The sequence below is a fragment of the Bactrocera oleae genome, chromosome 2 (assembly GCF_042242935.1).
Source record: "Bactrocera oleae isolate idBacOlea1 chromosome 2, idBacOlea1, whole genome shotgun sequence".
NCBI lineage: Eukaryota > Metazoa > Arthropoda > Insecta > Diptera > Tephritidae > Bactrocera > Bactrocera oleae.
Window position 1 is genome coordinate 3,020,192 of NC_091536.1, and position 25,699 is coordinate 3,045,890.

The following is a 25,699-nucleotide window of genomic DNA, read 5'->3' on the forward strand; positions in this document are numbered from 1 at the left end:
ATATACACAAGTACTACTAAATTTTGAAACGAAACTTTGATCCAGAGAGACATATGTATGTAGATCAGAAAATCATATCTGAAAAGTTCCTAATAGACTTCTTGATTTGATTTTTCTTAATTTTAGAACTAAACTAAATTATCCTTAAGCAAGTACTTACATCCAATTTTAACTTATTTGAAAGTGGCATGTATTTGCTGACATATGATATAGGTATTTCAACTAAAAGTGGTCTTCGCCATGGCCAATTCTTGACCCGCTTGACCAGCAAACCTGCCGTACCATCTTTACAATCAAATTTAATGCTTTTGATATTTTTCTTCAGCGAGTCAACGCACTTTTAGTAGTTTTCAACTAACCTCTGTTTCATTTTTTTTTACACTGTATGGTGAAGCGCTAGAGGGAAATGTCCTTATTTGGTTGAAAAGTTTCTGCGCTCGAAATGAAAAAATACTGTTTTTGGTACGAAATAACGAAATATATTTTTTATTCAATATAATCTCCCTTAATTTCAATATACCTATTCCAATGATCCGACTATAATTGTATGCCATCCCTGTAATGACTTTCCGGAAGCTCTGCAAAATACCTGTCTACAGTTGTAATAGTTTCTTCATTCGGCGAAAACCGCTTTCTTCGAAAGAATTGTTTCTGGTTTCTGAAGAGGTTGTAGTCGCTGGGAGCCAAATTTGCTGAATGTTTGCCATGAAGTTGGCACCACTCGCAAAGAAACGTTGTAGACCCTACAAAATATATATTTAACGATACAATCTCCGAATAAGTTGTTCAAATCAGACCATTTTAGCATATAGCTGCCATACAAAGTGATCGATCAAATCTAGTTCTGGTATGGAATCGTTTGCATTTGGGAAGGAAGAAAATTATACTTTCGTAACAACCAAAGTTAACAGACAAAGAAAGACAGACAACAGATATCCGGAATTCATTTAATATCGTATCAATTAATATCGTACTATCATTCGATATATATGACACTATTTCTATTCTGATTAGTTCAAAGGTGTTACAAGCAGCAGTTAGGTGGACAAAACTAGTATTGTCTGTGCAACACGTTGCGATAGTATAATACCGAATGGACAATAGACCCATACACATAATCGAATTGAATTGAAAAATAAACGAAGAAGTCTGTCATATATTTCCCTTACCATGTTCGGCGAACACACACACGATAAGTTGCTTCTCCTTATTTTTTTGTTGATAAATTTAAGTTATTTTTAAGCTCAAAATTGTATAAACATAAAATGATTAAAATAAATTATGGGCCGGATGTTGATTTGTGAATTTGCGATTCAAATGCGGTTGAAGGCCAACTGTGGCTAATTCAGCAAACCAGATGGTATTATAATGCAAGGAAGTGTATAAAGAATTCATTGGCCTACACTAGAAGTAAAATATTTCCGCAGATGGTTTCGTTTATTTATTATATTTAAAATATAGAGTTGCTTGAACATATATATAAATATTTATATTTCCTTTAAATTTCTGTTTAATTTATGTATTTATATATTTATCTTGGGAAATCCCAAAGAAATCGCATTTTAATGTATAACAATATTATCAGCAAAGCTTTCCGCTAGGAACATGCTTACACTATTTTTTGCTGCATGTTCATATAGCCGTATACTTTTTTATATATATGTTAAGTACATACATATTTACATATACGCTTAAATATTTAGCAACATTATTACTCGGTAAGGCGTCGTCTCAAAACCCGGCCTAGTCAAAGTCTAAAATTATAAAAAATATTTATAATCGTCGTACCTTGGTTTAAAAGGCTGTGATATTGACGTGAGGAACCAAAAAGTCGCTTTATTTGCTTATAGCGACACAATGTTTTATCAAAATACGAAATTCACTTACTTCCATATGAGTATAGCAGAGGTAACCTCACTTTGAGACTAATAAATTGAGAAAGACTGGATGAAATACCATGAAACTCTGGCAGTGTTTTAGTTAAGATTAGGACTCTGAGATAATAATAATTTAACTCTCGCGATCTCTCGATTGGGCCAAAGATTTTTTAGCCTATGTAAAAATGTCAAGCAAATGGGTTTATTTCCAAAATATAACTTATATTACCATGACATATATATTATATACTCATAAAATCACTCACTGAGAGTATACTGTCACACACTGATAAGCACAGTGACCCTTAAATATATACATACCGTCATTCTATTATAAATATAAACAATTAAATTTTATCAGAATTTATAATATATTTGTTCGCCATGCGAATTACACCATTTTTCCATTCGATTCCTACTTATTAAGTATGTATGCAGATGAAAAAAACACAAATATTCAAATTTGCTGAATCTTTTTTAACCCTGTAAGGATTATTGTCCAAGTCAACGACAAAATTTCCGATGAATTGTTCAGATCGCACTAATATAGCATATAGCTGGCATATAAACTAACCGTTATAAGTTCTTGTAAGGAATCTTTTGTATTTGTGAAGGGTATTAAAGCTTTTGCGCAATCGAACTTTTTTTAACTTTTTTCTTGTTATTCTTTCTTTCTTTTTCTATGACTTAAAAGCTCAATATCCGTTCCCACATTTTATAATTTTTCTATGAACTAGGTAATCAACCTAACTAGTAATATATCACTTAAACCTAAAAACTATTTGGTGAGCACCACTTAACCCATTAACTGCCAAACTATGCATTGCATTCTATGAGTATTTTTTAATGAACAATATAAGGCATGTGCTGTAATAAAAGTCAAAAACCTAATGTCAGCCTAAATAGATTTATAAATCCATATTCGATATGACTTGTGTATCCAATTTCCTTTGTATTCTCGCAAATATTCGCTCCACACATATAATTGCAATGGAGTGTTAATTACGAATTCCTCTCACACTGATAAAGTGCCGGCTGTGTAGCGTTCGTGATGCCTTTGGTGCAATCAGTACTTCATGAGCCAACGGACTAAGAAGTATTTTGAAGTGAAAGGAATTATCAAACAGTAAAGAATTTATGAGTTAAATGCAAAAAGTGTTTGTTACATTTCAGAAAATGTCAAGCTTTCAAACGTTCTTGGTCCTGAGCGTCACGTTAAGTGTGAGTTGGAAAATTGGTGCGTATAGCGGTAAACAGCGCTTAGATCAGACTTGGCCTTCAGTAGATCAACCGTTACTTTTAGTGATTAATTCTTTGGTTTTTATTATGAACAGCGATTGCTGCAAAAGTGTGTAGTGCAGAGAACGATGAGTGGGCATGTAAGTCCGGCGCCTGTATTGCAACAGAAAATCTATGCGATGGCATCGAGCACTGCGACGATGGTTCCGATGAGACGAAAGCTTCTTGCGAAGATATGCAATGTACATTTGCTTCATTTCGTTGCCGTTACGGTGCATGCATATCACTCGCATTGATTTGTGATGGGATTCCCGATTGTGCCGATTCATCAGATGAGGTCACTGAGATGTGTCGTAAACGACGCGATGAATTACCAGATGATGGCATTGACGAGGAAACAAAACGCAAGAATTGTGCTGGGTAATTTTTCTAATTTTTCAATGTATGTAGCATTTGCCAACAACGTCGTATTTTTGAAACTAAACAGTACTTGTATTTAAGAAAGAGGTAGTGAAGAGTAGGAGCTATAAATCCTTTTATTTTGTATTTTTTTATTCTATTAGTTGAATGCACAATATTTCAAGAACACTGTGTCAAAATGTCAAGACGAGTGAAGGAAAATTAATTTGAATTTCAAATTGAATTGAAATAAAAAATTGTTCCATATAACGTTCAGTTTGTATGGCAGCTATATGCTAGAGCGGTCCGTCCTGATCAATTTATTGAGAGCCGACCAATGAGCAGCCTCTTGGGAAGAAAACGACATGTATGTACAAAATTTGTGAACGATGTCTTAAAAGCTTAGTGACTAGTTCACATTTATATACACAGACTGACATGGCTAAATCGACTTAACTCGTCATGCCGATCATTTATATTTATACATATATAATTTATAGGGTCTCCAAAGTTTCCTTCTGGGTTTTACAAACTTCGCGGAAAATCCAGTTCGGTATTAAAAATTGGAATTTCGAAAAACCCTCTCGAATGAACCTGGATTTTTTAGTTTCGGATGATTCAGTACCATGTTATGAGGGGCACTTCAAACTCATTTTTTTCCAAGACTCGTTCGAATAATTGCTTCTTTTTCGTATTTTCAAATATTTTTTCGTGAAAATTTTATACAACATTCTTCGAATGTCATTCTTTAATGTACTGTTAGTTTTAATAAAGGGGTCTATTCATGCGTGCTTTTACACTAATCAATTTAATTTAACGAGGTAATTTATTACGAGACTATCATTTAAACTTTGGGGGTATGAAACAACGGAAGCGGTGTCTATAGTGGGGCCGCAGAACTTATTGAAATTTACGTCAAGCGTTGGTATCTTGAAGGATGACTACTAAAGGTTAAATCCTTAGCAGCGATGAAATTTCCCTCTTGTTAGAACAACGTTATATCATAAAAATATTTATAGGACTTGTAAAAATGGAGAGTTAATTTCTAAGAAGACGTCTTGGTATAAGCGCAAATTCCATAAACGCAGATCTGATTAATTTATATATTCATATTTTCTAAACCACAGCCCAAATATCTGACCCGTATTTATTACTTCTAGTTGGGGGCAAATGAAGTGTTGGTCAGGACAGTGTGTCAGCATCACTGATAAATGTAATGGCGTACAGGACTGTGAGGATGGAAGTGACGAGCTGCCTTCTTTATGTAAGACAATATTGTGTGGGAAAAACCAGTTTCAATGTGGATATGGCGCGTGTTTACCTATGAAAGCGAAATGCAATGGAAAAAAGGAATGCTGGGATGGTACGGATGAGCACGAGGAACTTTGCGCAATAGAAATTGAGACCTCAGTAACATCCACAACACGAATAAAAACAACTGCGGTTACGGAAGGTATTGTGAATCCAACGATTAAGACTACAAAAAAAAATAAAACAGCCGAGAATGCAAATGCACCGCAAACGAATACAAGTGTTTTAGACTATTCGACACATTTTGAAGTCATTGAAAATTCCGAAAAGGATTTAACAACCACATCCGGAGTTAAAACTACGCGCACACAAACAACAACGAATCGACCACTTGTTACCACTACGAAAGACACAAAAACACCTTTCAATGCATTGCCTACAGAACGACCCCACCTGAAAACGACAAGTGTAAAAGCAACTATAAGCACACAAAAAACATCAGCTTCTAAACCACTCCTCAAACCGACAACAAAAGCAAATGTAACGAGAAACCATTCCGAAAAAGATTTGCAAATAACGACGCCAAAAATTAGGAAAACAACAAAATATTCAGCAACTCTAACAACTCCAACATTTTCTATTGATGTCCCAAGTGAAACACCTTCAACGCAACCTAAGAGTAATGGAAATAAGGGTCAAGAAGTGAGGAAGATCCATAATAAACTGGCCGTGTCGCAAACTACCTTATCTACTCCAAATGTGGCATCACAAACTACTATTTTCAAAACAAATTTAAGTTCGACTCCTAACTATGCTAGTGTGTCTAATGTTAGTGTGCAGATCTCTATAAATTCACAGCCACAGACTGACGTACTGCCTAACAGTCCACTTTATTATGTTAATAAAACATTAAATACCACCGAAACACTTCGTAATCTAAACTATCCTGGAAGTATAACCACAACACTCTCAAATCGGTACAACATCAAAAAAACAACACCGCCGTCTACGACCACTAAAGGAACCCCCAAAGCCATTAAGCTATGTATTTTACGCAATTGTGGTCATCCACTCTTTTGCAGCGTTTCATTACCAGGCTCTCTCGATTTTAAAAGTTCACATGATAATCAAGGACGATTATATCTTATGGAGGGCTCACAAGTAATTTTCAACTGTGCCGACGGTTATGTTTTAGAAGGTGTAAACCGTACAACATGCACAGCCAAAGGCTGGAGCAATAAAAACCCTAGTTGCAGTAAGTTTACACGTTTACTTCTGTAATGTAAGTGTAACATTAATATTGATTTGTTTTCCTACAGATCCACACTGTGACGTAGACTTTAAATCTAACTGTGCATCTCCACTCAAATGTTCACTTGAAGAACCCAACATTAGATCAAAAACCGTCATAAGGAATAATTTTGCAGAAACTAAAGTTAAGGAACATTCTCAACTTAGTTTTGTCTGCGATGATGGTTATCTGCTAGAAGGTCCGAAACTAAGGAAATGCACAACGAAAGGATGGTCAAATGTGATGCCTAGATGTGGTAAGATTTCACAAATAGTGGTCTAAATTAATTCATTCTGAGATGGACCCCATTCATTTCGCTGTTTTTTACAGTTAATCGTTGCGATGTATTGGACTTGGGAATTCCCAAGTCTCCGCTTATGTGCCAACTATTTGACTCAAATACAGGACTTTCACATTACTATCAATATTCGCAGCGGAATAGGATGATCAAAGAAGGCTCTTATTTAGAATATAGCTGCGAATATGGATATAAACTGAATGGAGCGAATCGTTCAACCTGCACGAATAATGGCTGGAATAGTGACGCACCTACTTGCAGTAAGATGTGAAATTTTTGCCTACACATATGAGTGTTTTGAAATCAATTAAATAATACATATATTAATTGTCACCTGGCGTGATCTAAAACTTATCAGTCCGTGTAAACCTCCTTATTTCCTTATTTCCTATATTTTAAGAGCAAACTACTTGTGATGCTGGTATATTGAACGACTGCACTTCTCCGTTAAACTGTGAGAGATTTGATTTTGCGATCAACAACTATAGGAGAATCTACAAAGGAAGCGTGCAGCAATTGTCCCAATTGGAATATTTACATCTTAGTTGTGATGATGGCTATGACTTACAAGGCACACAATTTTTAACTTGTATGGGAGGCAAATGGGAAGGCAGTATGCCTAAATGTGCTGGTAGGTATTGAAATACACTTAATAATTACATACTTTTTAATAATGTTATTCCAACAATGCAACAATATTTTCAATTAAACTAACGGCTTCAACTTCAGAAGCAAAAAGTAAATAATTTCTAGGAATACTGAGGCTAGTCTGAAACTATGACAATGAATCGGACTGCAATCACGTCTACTTCCCATATATTACAACTTTAAATACCTTATTATTATCAAGCCCTCAGAACCAAAGATCGATTGAAATTCAGAAAGAATTGTTTCCTGATAATATGTGCCTTGTGTCAAAAATGAGTAAAATCTAGACAATACTTTTCCTAACCAACATATGTATACATACATTGCGTTCAAAAAATAACACTTTTCCTTTCGTGGCAATAGTTGTTATTTTTATACTCTTGCAACATGTTGCTACAGAGTATAATAGTTTTGTTCACATAACGGTTGTTTGTATCAACTAAAACTAATCGAGATAAATAACATATAGAGTTATTTATATATAAATGTTGAGGATGAAGAGAATAGTTGAAATCCGAGTGATATTTTGTCTGTCCGTCCGTCCGTCCGTCCGTCCGTCTGTGCAAATGATATTTTGAGTAATAATTAAGATATCTTAATGACACTTAGTGCACGTATTCCTTGAAAAAAAGATAAGACCGAGTTCGTAGATGGGCGTAATCAGAACACTGAACTAAATGTGACGGAGACATTTTATTTTACACCCAGGATGATACAAGAGGGCTTTATAGGAAAAGTGGTCAAAATTGGACGATGGGCATGGCACCGCCCAAATTTATGAGAAATCACATATCTAGGGACCTACTTATGTTACATTGTGAGAATGGGCGCTATCGAACTACAACTACGCCTACTATCGATATAGCACAATTATAAATTCCATCTGATTCTTTAACTTTCCAGTATACAAACTAAGAACCAATGATTGTATCCGTATAAAAATTTGCACAAACTTAAAGTATTTCATCTCACGCTAAAATTGCGACTATAACATTTTAAAAACCCAGACGCTAAATATGTGGACCCCAGTGCGTATGGTTGACTTTTTGCCGAGAATATCCGTCAATCTGTGAGATATTTTATTGAATTTCGGGAAAAAATTGTCTTTAATAATAATGTAACCTTGTGTCAAAAATGGGTTGAATCGGTTTAAAACTTCCCTTAGCCTCTATATCTAAAATATACATAGATTTTTGAACTTCCAGTTGACTTTAAAACACAGATATTGGCCAATGAGGAAATTATTTTAATGAAATTGAGAGAGCATGTTTTTCTAATAACATCTTTGTGCTTAAAATGGATAAAATCGATCGAAAACCTGCCTTAGCCCTTATACAACTGATATTCAGGATTTTGAAACATTCTGCTGACCTTACTCCATATACTCGTACATGTTTATAAAATTTCTTGAAAATAAGTTCTCAAGCACAACTGAACAATGTCAGAAATTAATGCATCAGCGATTCCATTTCTCTGCCCTTAATATTGTATATCCTATATAATGATTTCCGATGAAGTTATAAAATTATATTAATGGTTTGGCACTCAATATAAATTAATTGGTCTTGGTCTTAACCTCATATCCCTAATATAATGAATTCCGATCCTCTGGTTGACGTTTTTCGCATCAACTCAATATATTAAATTTAGCCTTTTCAGATGAGTTTATGTCAGATATATCTTATTTGCACATGATTTTAGTATAATTTTCGCTGGTGGGAAGTAAAAAATAGTAATAAAACTAAGGGAGTCTATGACCTTCAAAAGTTAATATAATATCATACCAAATTTGATTGTATTCCATTCAATATTTCGCTAAACAATGAACAATGAATAATATTACCAACACCTAAAGGTATGTAGCCAGCTTTGATCCTTGCAAGTTGCAAGAGTATAAAACGTTCGGTTAACTTAGCGCTTCCTTACTTGTTTTTATTTTCTAAATGTGTCACGTCGTGTCGTGAAATAAGAAAATTTAGTGCTCAGTATAAAAAACGTTTTGAAGCAGCCTTTCTAGTGAAGCACCCTAAAGGTCCCAAATGGACTGTGTAATAACTCCAAAGTATTTACACTGTACATTTGTGAAGAGTTGGCTCAGCCCACACCTCAGTCTAAGGGAAGCTAATAAAATTGGTTTAAAAATGGATTAGATATATCTCTAAATACAATACGATACATATTTCAGAGATCTGGCATCTAACGCAGCAGAACTATAATCAAACTCCTACCCTTAAAAACACACAAGGTGAAAGGGTTGCAATAGGCGCAGGAAAACATCAACATCAAACGTGATTAGAGCAATGTAATATTAAAAAATGAGTCAACTTTTGTTTTGTTCAACCTCTTGAGACGTGTTTGACTGAAAAGAGAAAAATCGTTTATTCAAAGGAGTGCTACAAAAGATGCATGTTTATGGGTGCTACTCTGCTGATGGATTTGAAGTGCAAACGAGCAGATTCTGTACTCGATGGAAACAAGAAATTAATTTTGTTACTTTAGCTTTCCAGTCCAATGGAGAATCTTAAGGTGCAAACATTCCAAAAACTAAAAGCCAAAATATCAAGTAAACATTATACGTCTAGAAAACATTTCATTCGGCTACTCCGACATACCGTGAGATCACTTCCTGTGGAAAATGGGAAAATCTTAAACCTTAATAACCACATTTAATATAATCTAATAAACTCAACCTACACTTCGGAAAATGAGAACGTTTTTATTTGAATATATTTGGTATAAAGAATGTTTTCGTTATTTTAGCAAACATAATGACAAATTTGTGGTTAGTGTATAAGTTATTTATATTTTACAATTGGCTAAATTGCATTGATGGGGTATATGAGGAAAGCATCAATCTAAGAATGGGAAATCTGTGAGAAAATCAGATGGAACCTTAAAGATTGTTTAAGTAAAAAAACGTGGTTGTCATTCAATTTTCCCAATGTGTAATATGAATATATGGCTAACTTTACATACCAAATTTGGTTGAAATTTAATCAAATTTCTTTTTTTTGTTTTTCTAGATTTGTTTTTCACAATCAGCTAAAAATATAAATATTTTTTAATATTAAATTTCCTTTGCCGTTTCTTATGCCATTAGGAAAATATGTACAAAGTTATAGTCTCCAAAACTTCCAGCATGTGTCAAGATTAACCTATACATGCATTTAGTGGGCATATTTATCATTCATTTGCTGTTTGTAGAAAGATATGTGTTATGTAAATTCGCCCGAATTAGGTTATAATTTTGAAGTGACAGCCGTTCTCGTTTTGAACAAAAGTCAATTAAAGAATTTAATTATTGCTAATTATTTAAAATACACTTTAATGAAAGTTTTGTGACAACGGGAAATTCCTAATTTTTCTCTTCTTTTATTTTAAGAGCAAACTACTTGTGATGCTGGTATATTGAACGCCTGCACTTCTCCGCTAAACTGTGAGAGATTTGATTTTGCGTTCAAAAATTATAGGAGAATCTACACAGGAAACGTGCAGCAATTGTCCCAATTGGAATATTTACATCTTAGTTGTGATGATGGCTATGACTTACAAGGCACACAATATTTAACTTGTAAGGGAGGCAAATGGCAAGGCACTATGCCTAAATGTAACGGTAGGTACTACGTAGTATTGCTATTATTCAAGCACTTCTCAGAAATCTCATCTCCCTCGATATAAACCAATAGCACCGCTATTGCGAGCCGATTTGTTAGCTAATTGTGAAAATCCATTGATTTGCACTGCTTTCGATCATAATTCGAGATCTGGGCAAAGCATAATTAATAACTATAGGGACAGTTTTAAAACGTATCCCCAAGGCACTATGGTGGTTTTCAATTGCGCTGACGGCCACGTGCTAAATGGGGCCAAACAGCAACCTGTGACTTCCAGGGTTGGAAATACGAAAACGGAATATTTAACTCTGAATGTCGTAAGTTCTCTTACAGTTTTAATTGTTAACGCCTTCACAAAGGCAATAGCGGTAACAGAGTTATGTGAAACAGCTTCGTTTAAAGCTTTATGCCAATTACTTATATATTAAAGTAGATGAAGAAAGTGGGGAACCGTTACCAACTGTTTAATACATTCAGACTTACATTTGAGCAAATATTTAAGACGATTCACCTTCAACTCAAACTTTTCGTATTTGATTTTTTTAAGAGCGAATCTCTAACACTTGTGACAAAAGAATATTGGATAACTGTACTTATCCACTAATTTGTAAGAGATTTGATCGCGAGTTCAACGATTTTAGAAAAATCAACAGTGCCACCCGCCAGAAATCAGTCATTCATATGGAACGTATAAAAGTCAGTTGTGAAAATGGTTATGTGCTGGATGGCAGAAACGTTTTAAGTTGCGCGGCAGGAAAGTGGGATCACCATATGCCCAAATGTATTGGTACGTATTTGATTTATTTTATTAAATTATCAGATTTCAAATATTTCTCATAATATTTTGCTAACAGCATCTTCCTGTAGAGGTGATCTCATACCCAGGTGCAAGCATCCACTAACTTGCACGTGGTACGACTCCAAGTCCCAATCCGAACAGATTATAACTGATAACAATATTACAGAGTCCACAAGTTATGCACTAAATACCCAGATTGTTTTCGGTTGTGCTAACGGTTATAAGCTAGAAGGCGAAGAACAAACCATTTGTACTTCGAACGGCTGGACTCATAAACAAAGTCATAAACTACCGGAATGCAGTGAGTTGATATCTCAATATTTTGAACTCTTTCCCATTTTTTATTTCTTCCTTAACTCTAATTACCCCATAGCTTCTGAATGTGATCCCGATATCTTTAAAAGCTGTAAAAAACCACTTATTTGTTTTTATTTGGAACCTAATAAAAATTGGTTAGAAGTTCGAAACGATTTCTTGATAAATAAAATTAGTGAAAACTCCTTTATACACTTTCGCTGTGTTAACGATTATATGCTGCAAGGGGTGGATTATATAAATTGTAATTCGAAGGGATGGGATCATCCTATGCCTGAGTGCGTTTCTGCATTTTCCTAATTATATTTTGTTGTAAGTAATATAACAGTGATCAGTTTATTTGATCATGATTTATTCATAAACTGTTTTTATTTTATTATATATGTACCTATAGTATATTAGCTATGCATCCCTTATATTGTATAAAGCAATTTTATTACTTCGTTACTTAAAATTCGAACCGTATTACCAAACATGTATGGAAGGGCTAAGTAATTGAACATTTTATACTGGCGCAAGGATCAAGGCCGGGGAACATACCTTCAAATGCTTGCAAAACTTTATTAACAAATTAACTTAAAATTCATTATTTACCGAAACCGTAAATCAACAATCTTATTTGGTATCTTACTAAATTATACTCTAGGTTAGGCTGGACTTACTAAGTTTCATTAAACATTTCCTCATTGTCCGAGATAATTATACCAAAGTCTACGAAATTAACTGTAATGATATATACGGCGTTTGTTATAAACTCAACCAAAGAGGCGAAATTCAATTTATTGGGTATAGGTAAAAAATTTAACCAGAGAATCCGAAATACTATAATTATATTGAGAACGGGAGGTCTAGACTAATTTCAACCACATAAATTTTTGACATTCGACATAAACGGCTTAAAGTTAAATTATAAAGGCGGAAAGTACTATTGCTTGCTAGGGCAATGTCTGCACTGATTGCATTAACTTTTATCATTATGCATATTAGAAAATATGTTTCCACGTAATTTTATGAAGATAACTCACACACTGGCCGACGTATTCGGCATAAATCTCTTAGAATAAAGAAAATCATTATATGTAGTATATGGGAACTTGTGTAATTCGTCAACCGATATCACATATATTCGACATTAAACTATGGTATATCAAAGATTATACATTCATTTAATTTAGCTGAGGTCTTTTACATATTGAATCAATGGACCTTAAAATTATAGGGTATGGGAAGTCGGTGTGGTTGTATGTCCCAGCAGAGACTGACGGAAGACGGAGAGATTGACGGAAAAATGGATGCGTGTAACTTGAATTTATTTAGATGCATTTGCAAATAATTTTCTGAGTACACTGAACTGAAATTTTGATGACGTGGTAACAACGGAACGTTTTCATATCATTCATATCATTCATTTCAAGCAATTTATGAATACTCATACAGTGATATGCAATATTGTTAGTTCCACGAATGATGTTTCGTACATTATCATTTGCTTTACATCTTTTTATCAAGTATTGATTTTTGAGAATCTCTAATTTCTTATATTTCTTCTTCTTATTTTGACAGAACATACTAGAATCGGAGACTTATTATGGCAGATGGGCGGCGGTGGATTTCTGATGACAATAAATAACATTGGGTTCATGAATATTAATACTGTATATGCCTGAAAAAAATATAATAAAACAAGAAAAAACATTAACTTCGTTTGCACCGAAGCTATAATAGCCTTCACAGCACTTGATTCCGCTCGATTTTGAGTTATATGATATAGTGATATGATCTAAACAATTTCTTCGGAGATTACATTGTTGTTTGAGAAATAATCCATGCCAAATTTCGTGAAGATACCTCGTCAAATGCAAAAGTTTCCCATACAAGTACTTGATTCCGATCGTTCACTTTGTATAGTAGCTATATGCTATAGTGGTCCGACAACCGACATGTATACAGACGGACAGACAAACGGACATAGCTAAATCAACTCAGCTCATCATGCTGATCATTTATGTATATATTTTATAGGGTCTCCGACGTTTCTTCTGGGTGTTACAAACTTCGTGGCAAACTTAATATACCCTGTTCAGAGTATAAATATTGAATAAATGTATTTACTATACGAGTACGAAATTTGGTTTATTTAAGTAGGGACTCAATTAGATGTGCCTTCTTTTCCCAAAATTTATTTTTCCAAGAGATTGTAGCGACATAGCCCGTACTTAGCTAGTATAATATAATATAATGTACAATATGTACATACATACTTTAGTTTATGTATGGAATTGATGTTTCAAACAAAACACAGAACGACAAATGAAATGACCAATATTAATTAGCATTAGTGGCAATTTTATGGTAGTAAGTTTGTGCATAAGGCAGATGCTTTCGAGCATTTGGAAGCCGCGATTACATCTTAAGAAAGCCATTTTTTCATTCCTTATACAACATCTACTTCAACTTCTTTAACCTTATGCCACATTTTCTTTTGTTAGCTTAAACTTATAAAATTAAACTACGGATCAGCCAACTATATTGAAAACATTTAAAATACACTACGTACCTCAAAAACTATGGAAGCCTACGGTGTGTACGACGTTTCTTAAACCTGGTTTCAAATAGGCTTGGTGGCGAAGAAAGTTCGCTCCCAAGAAGATTAAGTATGCTTCGACGGCTATAGTCCAATAAGACAGGGACCTGTTAGCACTCCTACTAGAGTTCTTATGGGTAGAATGCCCCTTTTTACAGACGGCTAATAGGGAGTCTAAAAGCTGACTTCGCTGCCAGTTGATTACAAAACAAGTATTTTGGCAGTAAATATAAAATAACGTTTAATGTCTGGTTTGGCGTATACTAAAACAATATACTGTATGTCATAGTTGGCCTCACAAGTGATGTATAGAGCCAATCAGTTACATGAGGCATTAGTCGCCATTTGTGCCCCACCATTATTTTGCTGGTGTAACGAGCTGTAGCTGCTTTCTTTACCCTTGGATCTAAGTTTGTTTTCCATGATATATTCCTGTCTAAAATTGTTCCCAAGTAGCTTGCTTTTTCTCCCATTGATAGCCAGGTCGATTTATGTCATTTAATATTTTTTGCATAAAGTTAGCGCGGGTATTTGCAAACGTTTAACAACAACATAAAATGTTCATTCATTGTTAGTATGCAGAGAAGTGGAGAGAGGATAAATGGATAAACAAGACCATATGGAAATTCATAAAAATTTTGTATTATTAGATTCTGTCAATTTAAGAAAGTGGGCGTGGCCCGCTCTCTAGTAAGCTTAATGTACATATCTCCTAAACCATTCAAGCTAGAGTAACCGAATTCGCTTGGAGCAAATCCTTTTGGTATCCCTATCCAGCCTGTGAAAATGGGTGAATTTGGATTATAATCCCACTCTCTCCCCATATAACGGTTCTGTTAAAAACTACTACTTCTATCGATGCTATAAATAGGGAACAAACATAAAATTTTACAATAAAGATGGCACGAGCGGTCTTTATAGGAGCCGGGGCCAAATTTGAACGATGGCCGTGGCATCGCCCACCTATAGGGGAAAAACTCGTTGGTTAATATTATCCTAATATAACTATTCAAGCCCACAGATACCTAATATGTGGACCCCTTCTTATTGCGAACTTTTTATCGATAATATTAGTCAATCTGTGAGATAAATTATAGAAATTCGGAAAGAATTCTTTTCTGATAATATATGCTATCTGAATGAAATTGAGAGCGTGTTTAATAATTACAGTGTATCTTTGTGCCTAAAATGCATAAAATCGAGAGAAAACTTGCCCTAGCCCTATAGCTGATATAGATGATTTTCAAACATCCGGTTGACCTTAGTCCATATACTAAATTGGTGATGGTATGTGAGGTACCTCAATGAAACTTAGAAAGCATCTCTTTCCGTTAATAAGTTGTAGTAACGCCAAAAATAGATAAAATCAAATCAACACTACCCTTTCCTCCCACACACCTAATATAAGATTTTTAAACTTCCGGTTGGATTTATACCGTATATATTGATCGATGTAAGATATCTTAGCAAAATTAACTGAACGTATAATATTGCAATACTATAGTTTAATATCGATATGTGAAATTGGTTCACGAATTATCCAAACTCCCATATACTACATATAATGATTTTCGTTATTCTCGTTATTCGTGGGTTATATATCTAAAAAATTGCTTGATTAGACCCGAGTAATGTCAAAAAATAATGCAATTAGCCCTTCAATTTCTCTGCACCCATTATATTCTATATAGTGATTTCCTGTCTTTAAACCGTTCAGGTTGGTCAAAATGTGTAATATTATAGTGAAATTAAGTGGACAAGCTTTTTTAAATAGTATGAAGATATTTATCCGACTTTTACCCTTGCAAAGGGCAATAGTATAAAATGTTCGAATACACCCGAACTTAGCCTTTCCTTACTTGTATAGACTATACTTTTTCCATTCTTATTAAATATGTTTAGTCAAAATAAATCATTAATTGCTTTATAACTCAAACTAATATACACAAATCATGAGGGGCTAATTTATATTAATAGGCTAGTTGTTAAGATGATTTAGTTCATAAGTTTCGTTTTATTGTAAATCTACCAACTAATTCCGAATCGCGACCACACAATTTAACATTGAACACATTTGCATATATAAAACGTGTTTTATCGCCGTCATATGTAACTTTCTAAGTGGGGTTCTTCGTTCACTTTATCGCCTGGATCAGCCTTATTACCTAACCTATCGTAAGACTAAACCCCGCTAACAGCCACACCATCTTGTGGCAACCTTTCTCAAAATTCCAAGCCAGTTTTGAATTCTAGCGAAACAACCTTTGCGTCTGCACTCATTTAAGATAGCAAATGAACCGCTTCTTAGAGAGAGAAGAACGTGCATACAGACGGTCTCAGCTCGTCACAGTGATCACTTACATATATATAAATTTTTAGAGGGTGTCAACCGTTTTCTTCTGGGTGTTCTAAATTTCCTGATAAACTTATTATATTGCGTAGGAAGTGAGCATTGATTATTCGACAAAATTGTGATTTGATTTTAATTATATTTGGTATCTTATAAACTTATGTACATATATTATAGCTTTTCTTCCTGTTCGAGATATGTATTTATATTAAAATCAACCTAATTTACTGAAATTGTGATATAATTTCACATTAAAATGTAACAAGAAAATGTCAATCAGAGAATTGCTAAGCCATATTGTGCTTAGGAAAATATGTTCAATTAATTTCATTAAAATATCACACATTTTGACAAATACAAATGGTTTAAGGTCAACTGGAAAAAAAACTCTAAAATCACAATATTGGAAAATTTATTATATAATGTTCAGTTACAACGGAACTAACCTCTTTCGCCCATGTTTTTTTTTTATAGACTTACTTATTATATATTTTATATTTATCTTCTTATTTACTTGCTGTTTTTTTTGTTTACGTTAAACGCGATAAGAATTGCAACAAAAACAAGAAAAAACGTTAACTTCTGTTGCACCGAAGCTGTAATACCCTTCACAAATACATAATATTCCTTACATGTACTTGATTCAGATCGTTTAGTTTGTATGGCAGCTATATGCTATAGTGGTCCGATATCGGCGGTTCAAACAAAAGCAGCTACTTGGGGAGAAAAGGACGTGTTCAAAATTTTAGATCGATATCTCAAAAATTGAGTGACTAGTTCGCGTACACACAGACAAACGGACAGACTAACGGCCAAATCGACTCAGTTCGTCATGGTGAGCAATTATATATAGAGTCTTTAACGTTTTCTTCTGAAAACTCGAAGGGTGTACTATTTTATAGGTACTTGCATTTGATAAAAGTTATGAAAGGAATGTTAAAAAAATAACTACGATCCATAGCAAACACACAAAATATTGCACAACATTTGAACATTCCTTATATACATATGTACATATGTATTTATTATAGTTGTGTCAGTTTTCTACGAATGGATATGAAAGTATTAAATATACATAATTTTTCCGCTTTTGCAAAGAGCTTTTATGCCTAGCGACATTTATCGGTCTTTGGCGAAATCAGTAGTTTGTGAACCTAAAGACTAAAAAGTACGTGTAAGTTAAGACAACAAAATGTCTAGATTTATAATATTAGTCATTATTAGCTTTACTACACATATTAGTTCTAAAAGTGATGATAACGCAGTTGATTTTAATTTTTTCGATGTGGAAAAAATTCCCGAAAATTGCAATGGGTAAAATAATATATTTTTGTGTTTTAGTAATATATTTATTTGTAATTAAAGTAAATTAGATATGCGCATCATTTGTAAATAGTGTTTTATATCTCAGAAAAACTTTATTTTATACAAAATACAAATTCAGAAATTAAAACATTTTTCAAATTATAATTTAATTGAAATTTTGTATTTATTCCGAGGCTTACTTCTAGATATTTATGCACATACAAGTACATTATCTACATATAAAGTTATATAGCTATAAATTACAATTCTCATCTGTTTTACTGAATTTTCCACTAAAAATCTCTGTTGCGTATATTCAAAGAATCGATAGTTGGTACGGGGATTCATATTTTTGTTTGTAAAGCTGTAGGCTTACAATACTTTCAAAATACTAAAATCTATGACACTGTCTTCAATATGTTGGATGTTTGGATAAATTTGCCGAGCCATCATCAAAATGTGAAAGCTACACTCCATCGAAAGACCACCTACATATTTCTACCGTATTTTTATTTAGAAAACAAGTTTTTATGTGAATTAGGGAATACAGAATTATTCTTATATTTTGTTTCTTTTAACAATTATCTCTAAATATATATATATATATGTGTATCTAAGTGCATTGTCTGGTCTGTGTTCCATATATTTTTTTCATTTAAAGTTAAAAATATTATTTAAATATCATTACCACAAACGAAATAAACACTTAAAGTGCACTTATGAATTGTTTTTATACTTTTGCAACATGTTACAACAGAGTTTAATAGTTTTGTTCACCTAACGGTTGTTTGTATTGCATATATAAATTATCAGGATGACGAGACGAGTTGAATTCCGAGTGACTGTTTTTCTGTCCGTCCATCCATCTGTCAGTCCGTGCAAGCGATAACTTGAGTAAAAATTTAGACTTAACAAAACTTGGTACACATATTTCTTGACAAAAAAGTAAGGACAAGTTCGTAGATGGACGTAATCGGACTACTGCCACTCCCACAAAATGTTATTAATCGGAAACGTATTGAGTGTATTTTGTACAACAACGAATAACATAAAAAAGGAACACATTGTGGTTTAAAAATGTTTAAAAAGTGTGCGTGGAACCGTACCAATCGTGCTATATCACCCAAATTTGCACGAGACAAATGTTTTCAACCCTTCTCATGATAGTGTGCAAATAGGTGAAATCGGATGATAACCCCGCCCACTAACCATATAACGGTTGGGTTAAAAACTACTAAAAATGCGGTAGATAAATAACTAAATACCTCAGAGACATTAGATTTTACTTCCAGGATGGAACGAGAGAGCTTAATAGGGGCATCCGAACTTAGTCCTTCCTTACTCCGGGGGTACTGTAGAATTCATACTATGAAATAAATTAAATTCGCTTTTCTAAAAGGATCATCATTAACTCATTATGAATGAATATGTTGTCGTTGTAATATAAAATACTTACAAAATATCTCGTAAGCTTGCTCGAATCTTATTGATCAATGATGGTGACTCTGCACTTTTTTCTCCCTTGCGCAAATATTTCATTTTTTTTAAAACTACATATTGAGGGACACACACTAGGCAGAAAAAGTCTACGCACAAGGTACTAATAAAAAAATCGTTGGAAAAAATAATTTTATAGACATTTTATAGAAACCAGTTGACTGAATATTCATTAAATGACATTAAATATCCGGTTTTTTTTTAAATTAAAGTGATTAAATTTCCGACAATAACATATAAACGAAGCAAAACATGCCGACGAATAAAAAATCCAAGCTCTGCGTACAGGGTACATAAGTCGAGCAAAGATCTTCTTCCCCCGAATTATTCTTAAAATTTATTAGGAAGCCGGATATCGCCAACGTTTTAAAACTTCCATGAAATGTTTTTGCATGGAATAGATACGTTTAGAGGTTTCTGTCGAAGGTATGTAAGCTCATTCCTCGTGCAACACATCCTTGAGCAAAATCCTTTGAGGTTGTGCGTTGGCAGATTTTGGAGAATAAAGCCACTTACAAGACCCAATTCTTCCGCACTTTGCTTCAAATTTGTTTTTAAGATATTAAGGTATTCTAATTTAAGTATGGTGGACTGTATGGTGGGCTGTAAATTCCAATAGGTCCACACAATTACTAGCTATGCAGCCCCATATCATTGCTTCTTTACCACCCAAAACTTGTTTTTATTGGAAAAAAATATCTTTCTGCCAGAAATCCCGGAGCTTGTTTAAGCTTGTTTAAGCGCTCTTTCGCATAAGCATTATGCACTTGCCTATTGACTGATGATATGAATGACTTCCTGTGTGCGACTTGCATAGCTTCTATCGCAGGCTTTGAGCGCGAGGACTGAATCAAGAAATTCCGTAACGGAAATGAACCTAACACGATCACAAAGTATGCGCAAAATGTTTGCATACTTTTAGGCGTATTTAGCATTTAGGCGTATCTTAGAAAATAAGACATAAGCGTGTACGCAGGCTTTTTCTGCCGAGTGTACATAGATACATATACACTAACCGCTATAAGTCTAAGCTAAGATGCTAAGGTACTAATCATGCCACACAGACTGGCGACGCCATAGTTAACGGAACTTTTTTTGTGCAGCAAAGAAATACATGCGCCGTAGTAAAAGCTATCTTATTAAAGTCTAACTTTGTAAATTTTTAAACATTTAGCGGTTTTGGTAACGACAAAGCGAACAAAAACAAAATGGGTGAAAGGCAATTTATTATTATATGACACAATAAACTACCAAAATAACCGGCACATACAATAGTAAAATCCGTCGGTAGATATTGAACATCAAGTCGGAGAATTATCAAAAAACGAAATCCTTAAATGTAGTTTGGATATAAATATAGCCATGTGTATAAGAACATGTGCGCGCAGCTTGAATTATCTATTTTCAGTAAAACAAAGTTACTATTTGAGTTAACCACATTGCTATATATATCAGCAAACGTAGTAAACAAAATATTATAGTATTTGTATGTGGTAACATTCTGTCACAGGCATTAGACAATTCTTTTGCAATACTAACTGTGGTTGCTGTTTGTATAGCACAATTTCTTATTGCAACACTAAATATTTTGCCTAAATTCAAATCTTTCCGGACAAACATAAGTATATATGTATGTACATTTTTATCAATTTTTTTTTTATAAACCTTTTCAATGCAATTTATTTTAATGGTTTAGAATAATTATTCATAAGTTTGTATAAAATAACTTATAAAAAATTAAATAATAATTTAATAAAATGCACACAGCATTCATTCATTCTGTGGTTCGCTCATCAAAATTTCCTGGTTGATCATGCTGTAATTCTACAGGTTACCTTCTGCTAAAATCGAAACAATGTTAATATTTCACGGGGTGAGTTCTCTCGTGAGGTTACCTCCCAGGATGAAATTTTACAAATGTTCGATGACCTGCACCTTCTCATTCTTGTATGTATGTTTTCTGTAGGCATACTAATTGTATTATCAGAAATGCACGCATTCTCTCCGAATTTCTATAATATAACTCACAAATTGACCGATATGTGTATCAAGTTTCATCGAGATATCTCTATTTATTTATGCATATTCAGCAAAATTAGAGAGTAAATGAACGTTATCCGCATTAAATTTGTTCGACTTTCACTTTCCACATAGCATCTTTCAACAGTAACGTATGCCACTCTATAAAGCATACGTATACGTACATATCTTTCTTTTAGATTTCGTGAAACTAGTCAATTTTCATTTATCCCTTCTAGTTGGGGGCAAATGAAGTGTTGGTCGGGACAGTGTGTCAGCATCACTAATAAATGTAATGGCGTACAGGACTGTGATGACGGTAGTGACGAATGGAGCCATTTTTGTAGAGCCAATTTTTGTGAAGAGGATCAGTTCCAATGCCGTTATGGCGCGTGTTTACCTATGAAAGCGAAATGCAATGGAAAAAAGGAATGCTGGGATGGTACGGATGAGCACGAGGAACTTTGCGCAATAGAAATTGATACCTCATTAACATCCACAACACGAATAAAAACAACTGCGGTTACGGAAGGTATTGTGAATCCAACGATTAAGGCTACAAAAAAAAATAAAACAGCCGAGAATGCAAATGCACCGCAAACGAATACAAGTGTTTTAGACTATTCGACACATTTTGAAGTCATTGAAAATTCCGAAAAGGATTTAACAACCACATCCGGAGTTAAAACTACGCGCACACAAACAACAACGAATCGACCACTTGTTACCACTACGAAAGACACAAAAACACCTTTCAATGCATTGCCTACAGAACGACCCCACCTGACAACGACAAGTGTAAAAGCAACTATAAGCACACAAAAAACATCAGCTTCTAAACCACTCCTCAAACCGACAACAAAAGCAAATGTAACGAGAAACCATTCCGAAAAAGATTTGCAAATAACGACGCCAAAAATTAGGAAAACAACAAAATATTCAGCAACTCTAACAACTCCAACATTTTCTATTGATGTCCCAAGTGAAACACCTTCAACGCAACCTAAGAGTAATGGAAATAAGGGTCAAGAAGTGAGGAAGATCCATAATAAACTGGCCGTGTCGCAAACTACCTTATCTACTCCAAATGTGGCATCACAAACTACTATTTTCAAAACAAATTTAAGTTCGACTCCTAACTATGCTAGTGTGTCTAATGTTAGTGTGCAGATCTCTATAAATTCACAGCCACAGACTGACGTACTGCCTAACAGTCCACTTTATTATGTTAATAAAGCATTAAATACCACCGAAACACTTCGTAATCTAAACTATCCTGGAAGTATAACCACAACACTCTCAAATCGGTACAACATCAAAAAAACAACACCGCCGTCTACGACCACTAAAGGAACTCCCAAAGCCATTAAGCTATGTATTTTACGCAATTGTGGTCATCCACTCTTTTGCAACATTTCATTACCAGGCTCTCTCGATTCTAAAAGTTCACATGCTAATCAGGGACGATTATATCTTATGGAGGGCTCACAAGTAATTTTCAACTGTGCCGACGGTTATGTTTTAGAAGGTGTAAACCGTACAACATGCACAGCAAAAGGCTGGAGCAATGAAAACCCAAGTTGCAGTAAGTTTACACGTTTACTTCTGTAATGTAAGTGTAACATTAATATTGACTTGTTTTCCTACAGATCCACACTGTGACGTAGACTTTAAATCTAACTGTGCATCTCCACTCAAATGTTTCCTTGAAGAACCCAACATTAGATCAAAAACCGTCATAAGGAATAATTTTGCAGAAACTAAAGTTAAGGAACATTCTCAACTTAGTTTTGTCTGCGATGATGGTTATCTGCTAGAAGGTCCGAAACTAAGGAAATGCACAACGAAAGGATGGTCAAATGTGATGCCTAGATGTGGTAAGATTTCACAAATAGTGGTCTAAATTAATTCATTCTGAGATGGACCCCATTCATTTCGCTGTTTTTTACAGTTAATCGTTGCGATGTATTGGACTTGGGAATTCCCAAGTCTCCGCTTATGTGCCAACTATTTGACTCAAATACAGGACTTTCACATTACTATCAATATTCGCAGCGGAATAGGATGATCAAAGAAGGCTCTTATTTAGAATATAGCTGCGAATATGGATATAAACTGAATGGAGCGAATCGTTCAACCTGCACGAATAATGGCTGGAATAGTGACGCACCTACTTGCAGTAAGATGTGAAATTTTTGCCTACACATATGAGTGTTTTGAAATCAATTAAATAATACATATATTAACTGTCACCTGGCGTGATCTAAAACTTATCAGTCCGTGTAAACCTCCTTATTTCCTATATTTTAAGAGCAAACTTGTGATGCTGGTATATTGAACGCCTGCACTTCTCCGTTAAACTGTGAGAGATTTGATTTTGCGATCAACAACTATAGGAGAATCTACAAAGGAAGCGTGCAGCAATTGTCCCAATTGGAATATTTACATCTTAGTTGTGATGATGGCTATGACTTACAAGGCACACAATATTTAACTTGTATGGGAGGCAAATGGCAAGGCACTATGCCTAAATGTAACGGTAGGTACTTCGTAGTATTGCTATTATTCAAGCACTTCTCAGAAATCTCATCTCCCTCGATATAAACCAATAGCACCGCTATTGCGAGCCGATTTGTTAGCTAATTGTGAAAATCCATTGATTTGCACTGCTTTCGATCATAATTCGAGATCTGGGCAAAGCATAATTAATAACTATAGGGACAGTTTTAAAACGTATCCCCAAGGCACTATGGTGGTTTTCAATTGCGCTGACGGCCACGTGCTAAATGGGGCCAAACAGCAACCTGTGACTTCCAGCGTTGGAAATACGAAAACGGAATATTTAACTCTGAATGTCGTAAGTTCTCTTACAGTTTTAATTGTTAACGCCTTCACAAAGGCAATAGCGGTAACAGAGTTATGTGAAACAGCTTCGTTTAAAGCTTTATGCCAATTACTTATATATTAAAGTAGATGAAGAAAGTGGGGAACCGTTACCAACTGTTTAATACATTCAGACTTACATTTGAGCAAATATTTAAAACGATTCACCTTCAACTCAAACTTTTTCTATTTGTGTTTTTAAGAGCGAATCTCTAACACTTGTGACAAAAGAATATTGGATAACTGTACTTATCCACTAATTTGTAAGAGATTTGATCGCGAGTTCAACGATTTTAGAAAAATCAACAGTGCCACCCGCCAGAAATCAGTCTCTGATGTGGAACGTATAAAAGTCAGTTGTGGATATGGTTATGTGCTGGATGGCAGAAACGTTTTAAGTTGCGCGGCAGGAAAGTGGGATCACAATATGCCCAAATGTATTGGTACGTATTTGATTTATTTTATTAAATTATCAGATTTCAAATATTTCTCATAATATTTTGCTAACAGCATCTTCCTGTAGATTTGATCTCATACCCAGGTGCAAGCATCCACTAACTTGCACGTGGTACGACTCCAAGTCCCAATCCGAACAGATTACAACTGATAACAATATTACAGAGTCCACAAGTTATGCACTAAATACCCAGATTGTTTTCGGTTGTGCTAACGGTTATAAGCTAAAAGGCGAAGAACAAACCATTTGTACTTCGAACGGCTGGACTCATGAACAAAGTCTTAAACTACCGGAATGCAGTGAGTTGATATCTCAATATTTTTATGTCGTTTTCGTTTTTATAGGTTTTCCACAACTTTTAATCATTTCTCCATAGCTCTTCAATGCGATACCGATATCTTTAAAAGCTGTAAAGAACCACTTGTTTGTTTTTATTTACAACCAAACAAAAAATTCTTACAGGTAAGCAGCGATTTCTTGATAGAGGATGTTGAAAACTCCTTTATATACTTTCGCTGTGTTAACGATTATATGCTGCAAGGGGTGGATTATATAAATTGTAATTCGAAGGGATGGGATAATCCTATGCCTGAGTGCGTTTCTGCATATTCTTAATTATATTTTGTTTTAAGTAATAAAGTTCTGGTCGCGATTTATTCTGAAACTGCTTTTATTTTATTAAATAATATATTGTGAGATATTCATAAGCTTTTAGATACCCAACACCGAACCCAGCGTTGGGTTATGTTCTTTGAGCCAAAGAAGTCTGGCTAGTGAAAAGCTCTTCTTCGAATTTGTGATACGATGTTTTTTTTTAGTTAGAAGATTTAGCTTAGGTGTTCTGTCATATTTGTGCAATCGTCACAATTTGTA

General features: G+C 34.3%; 3 protein-coding genes and 1 long non-coding RNA gene across 10 annotated transcripts in view; 2 read left to right on the forward strand and 2 right to left on the reverse strand.

Moving 5' to 3' along the window:
* rn (rotund) overlaps nucleotides 1–25,699 on the reverse strand; it is a 134,943-nt gene that overhangs the window by 52,235 nt on the left and 57,009 nt on the right. The gene's annotated exons all lie outside the window — the stretch shown is intronic.
* On the reverse strand, nucleotides 519–19,632 carry LOC118682999 (uncharacterized). Of its 2 annotated transcripts, none has more exons than XR_004978832.2 (3): nucleotides 19,427–19,632; nucleotides 19,236–19,362; nucleotides 519–743 (listed from the first exon to the last, which is right to left on the reverse strand). It is a non-coding gene; the product is annotated as an uncharacterized lncRNA (long non-coding RNA). The 2 variants fall into 2 exon arrangements; XR_011395469.1 differs by lacking the exon at nucleotides 519–743 and adding an exon at nucleotides 18,400–18,468.
* Nucleotides 2,936–13,430, forward strand: LOC106622861 (uncharacterized). Its single transcript, XM_070106862.1, has 11 exons — nucleotides 2,936–3,114; nucleotides 3,212–3,536; nucleotides 4,676–6,021; nucleotides 6,086–6,313; nucleotides 6,388–6,615; nucleotides 6,756–6,986; nucleotides 10,386–10,616; nucleotides 11,165–11,404; nucleotides 11,472–11,717; nucleotides 11,790–12,043; nucleotides 13,295–13,430. Exons 1-10 carry the CDS (start codon nucleotides 3,024–3,026, stop codon nucleotides 12,029–12,031), a joined length of 3,408 nt encoding a protein of 1,135 aa, XP_069962963.1. The 5' UTR covers nucleotides 2,936–3,023; the 3' UTR covers nucleotides 12,032–12,043; nucleotides 13,295–13,430.
* On the forward strand, nucleotides 17,817–25,490 carry LOC118682508 (uncharacterized). Of its 5 annotated transcripts, none has more exons than XM_070106872.1 (8): nucleotides 17,817–17,979; nucleotides 21,687–23,071; nucleotides 23,136–23,363; nucleotides 23,438–23,665; nucleotides 23,798–24,025; nucleotides 24,573–24,812; nucleotides 24,880–25,125; nucleotides 25,203–25,490. In XM_070106872.1, the coding sequence occupies exons 1-8, from the start codon at nucleotides 17,858–17,860 to the stop codon at nucleotides 25,439–25,441; spliced, it is 2,916 nt and encodes a 971-aa protein (XP_069962973.1). In that variant the 5' UTR covers nucleotides 17,817–17,857; the 3' UTR covers nucleotides 25,442–25,490. The 5 variants fall into 5 exon arrangements, with proteins under 5 accessions (XP_069962973.1, XP_069962981.1, XP_069962989.1 ...); XM_070106880.1 differs by having other exon boundaries at nucleotides 21,726–23,071; XM_070106885.1 differs by having other exon boundaries at nucleotides 17,823–17,833; nucleotides 21,726–23,071.

What these genes read in the sequence shown, in the direction of transcription:
- LOC106622861 (XM_070106862.1), top strand. Translation starts at nt 3,024, where the DNA reads ATGCAAAAAGTGTTTGTTACATTTCAGAAAATGTCAAGCTTTCAAACG. An exon ending in CAATAAAAACCCTAGTTGCA is followed by an intron (nt 6,022 to 6,085) that starts GTAAGTTTACAC and finishes GTTTTCCTACAG; the next exon opens with ATCCACACTGTGACGTAGAC. An exon ending in TAGTGACGCACCTACTTGCA is followed by an intron (nt 6,616 to 6,755) that starts GTAAGATGTGAA and finishes CTATATTTTAAG; the next exon opens with AGCAAACTACTTGTGATGCT.
- LOC118682508 (XM_070106872.1), top strand. Translation starts at nt 17,858, where the DNA reads ATGTCTAGATTTATAATATTAGTCATTATTAGCTTTACTACACATATT. An exon ending in TAGTGACGCACCTACTTGCA is followed by an intron (nt 23,666 to 23,797) that starts GTAAGATGTGAA and finishes CTATATTTTAAG; the next exon opens with AGCAAACTTGTGATGCTGGT. An exon ending in CACTATGCCTAAATGTAACG is followed by an intron (nt 24,026 to 24,572) that starts GTAGGTACTTCG and finishes TGTGTTTTTAAG; the next exon opens with AGCGAATCTCTAACACTTGT.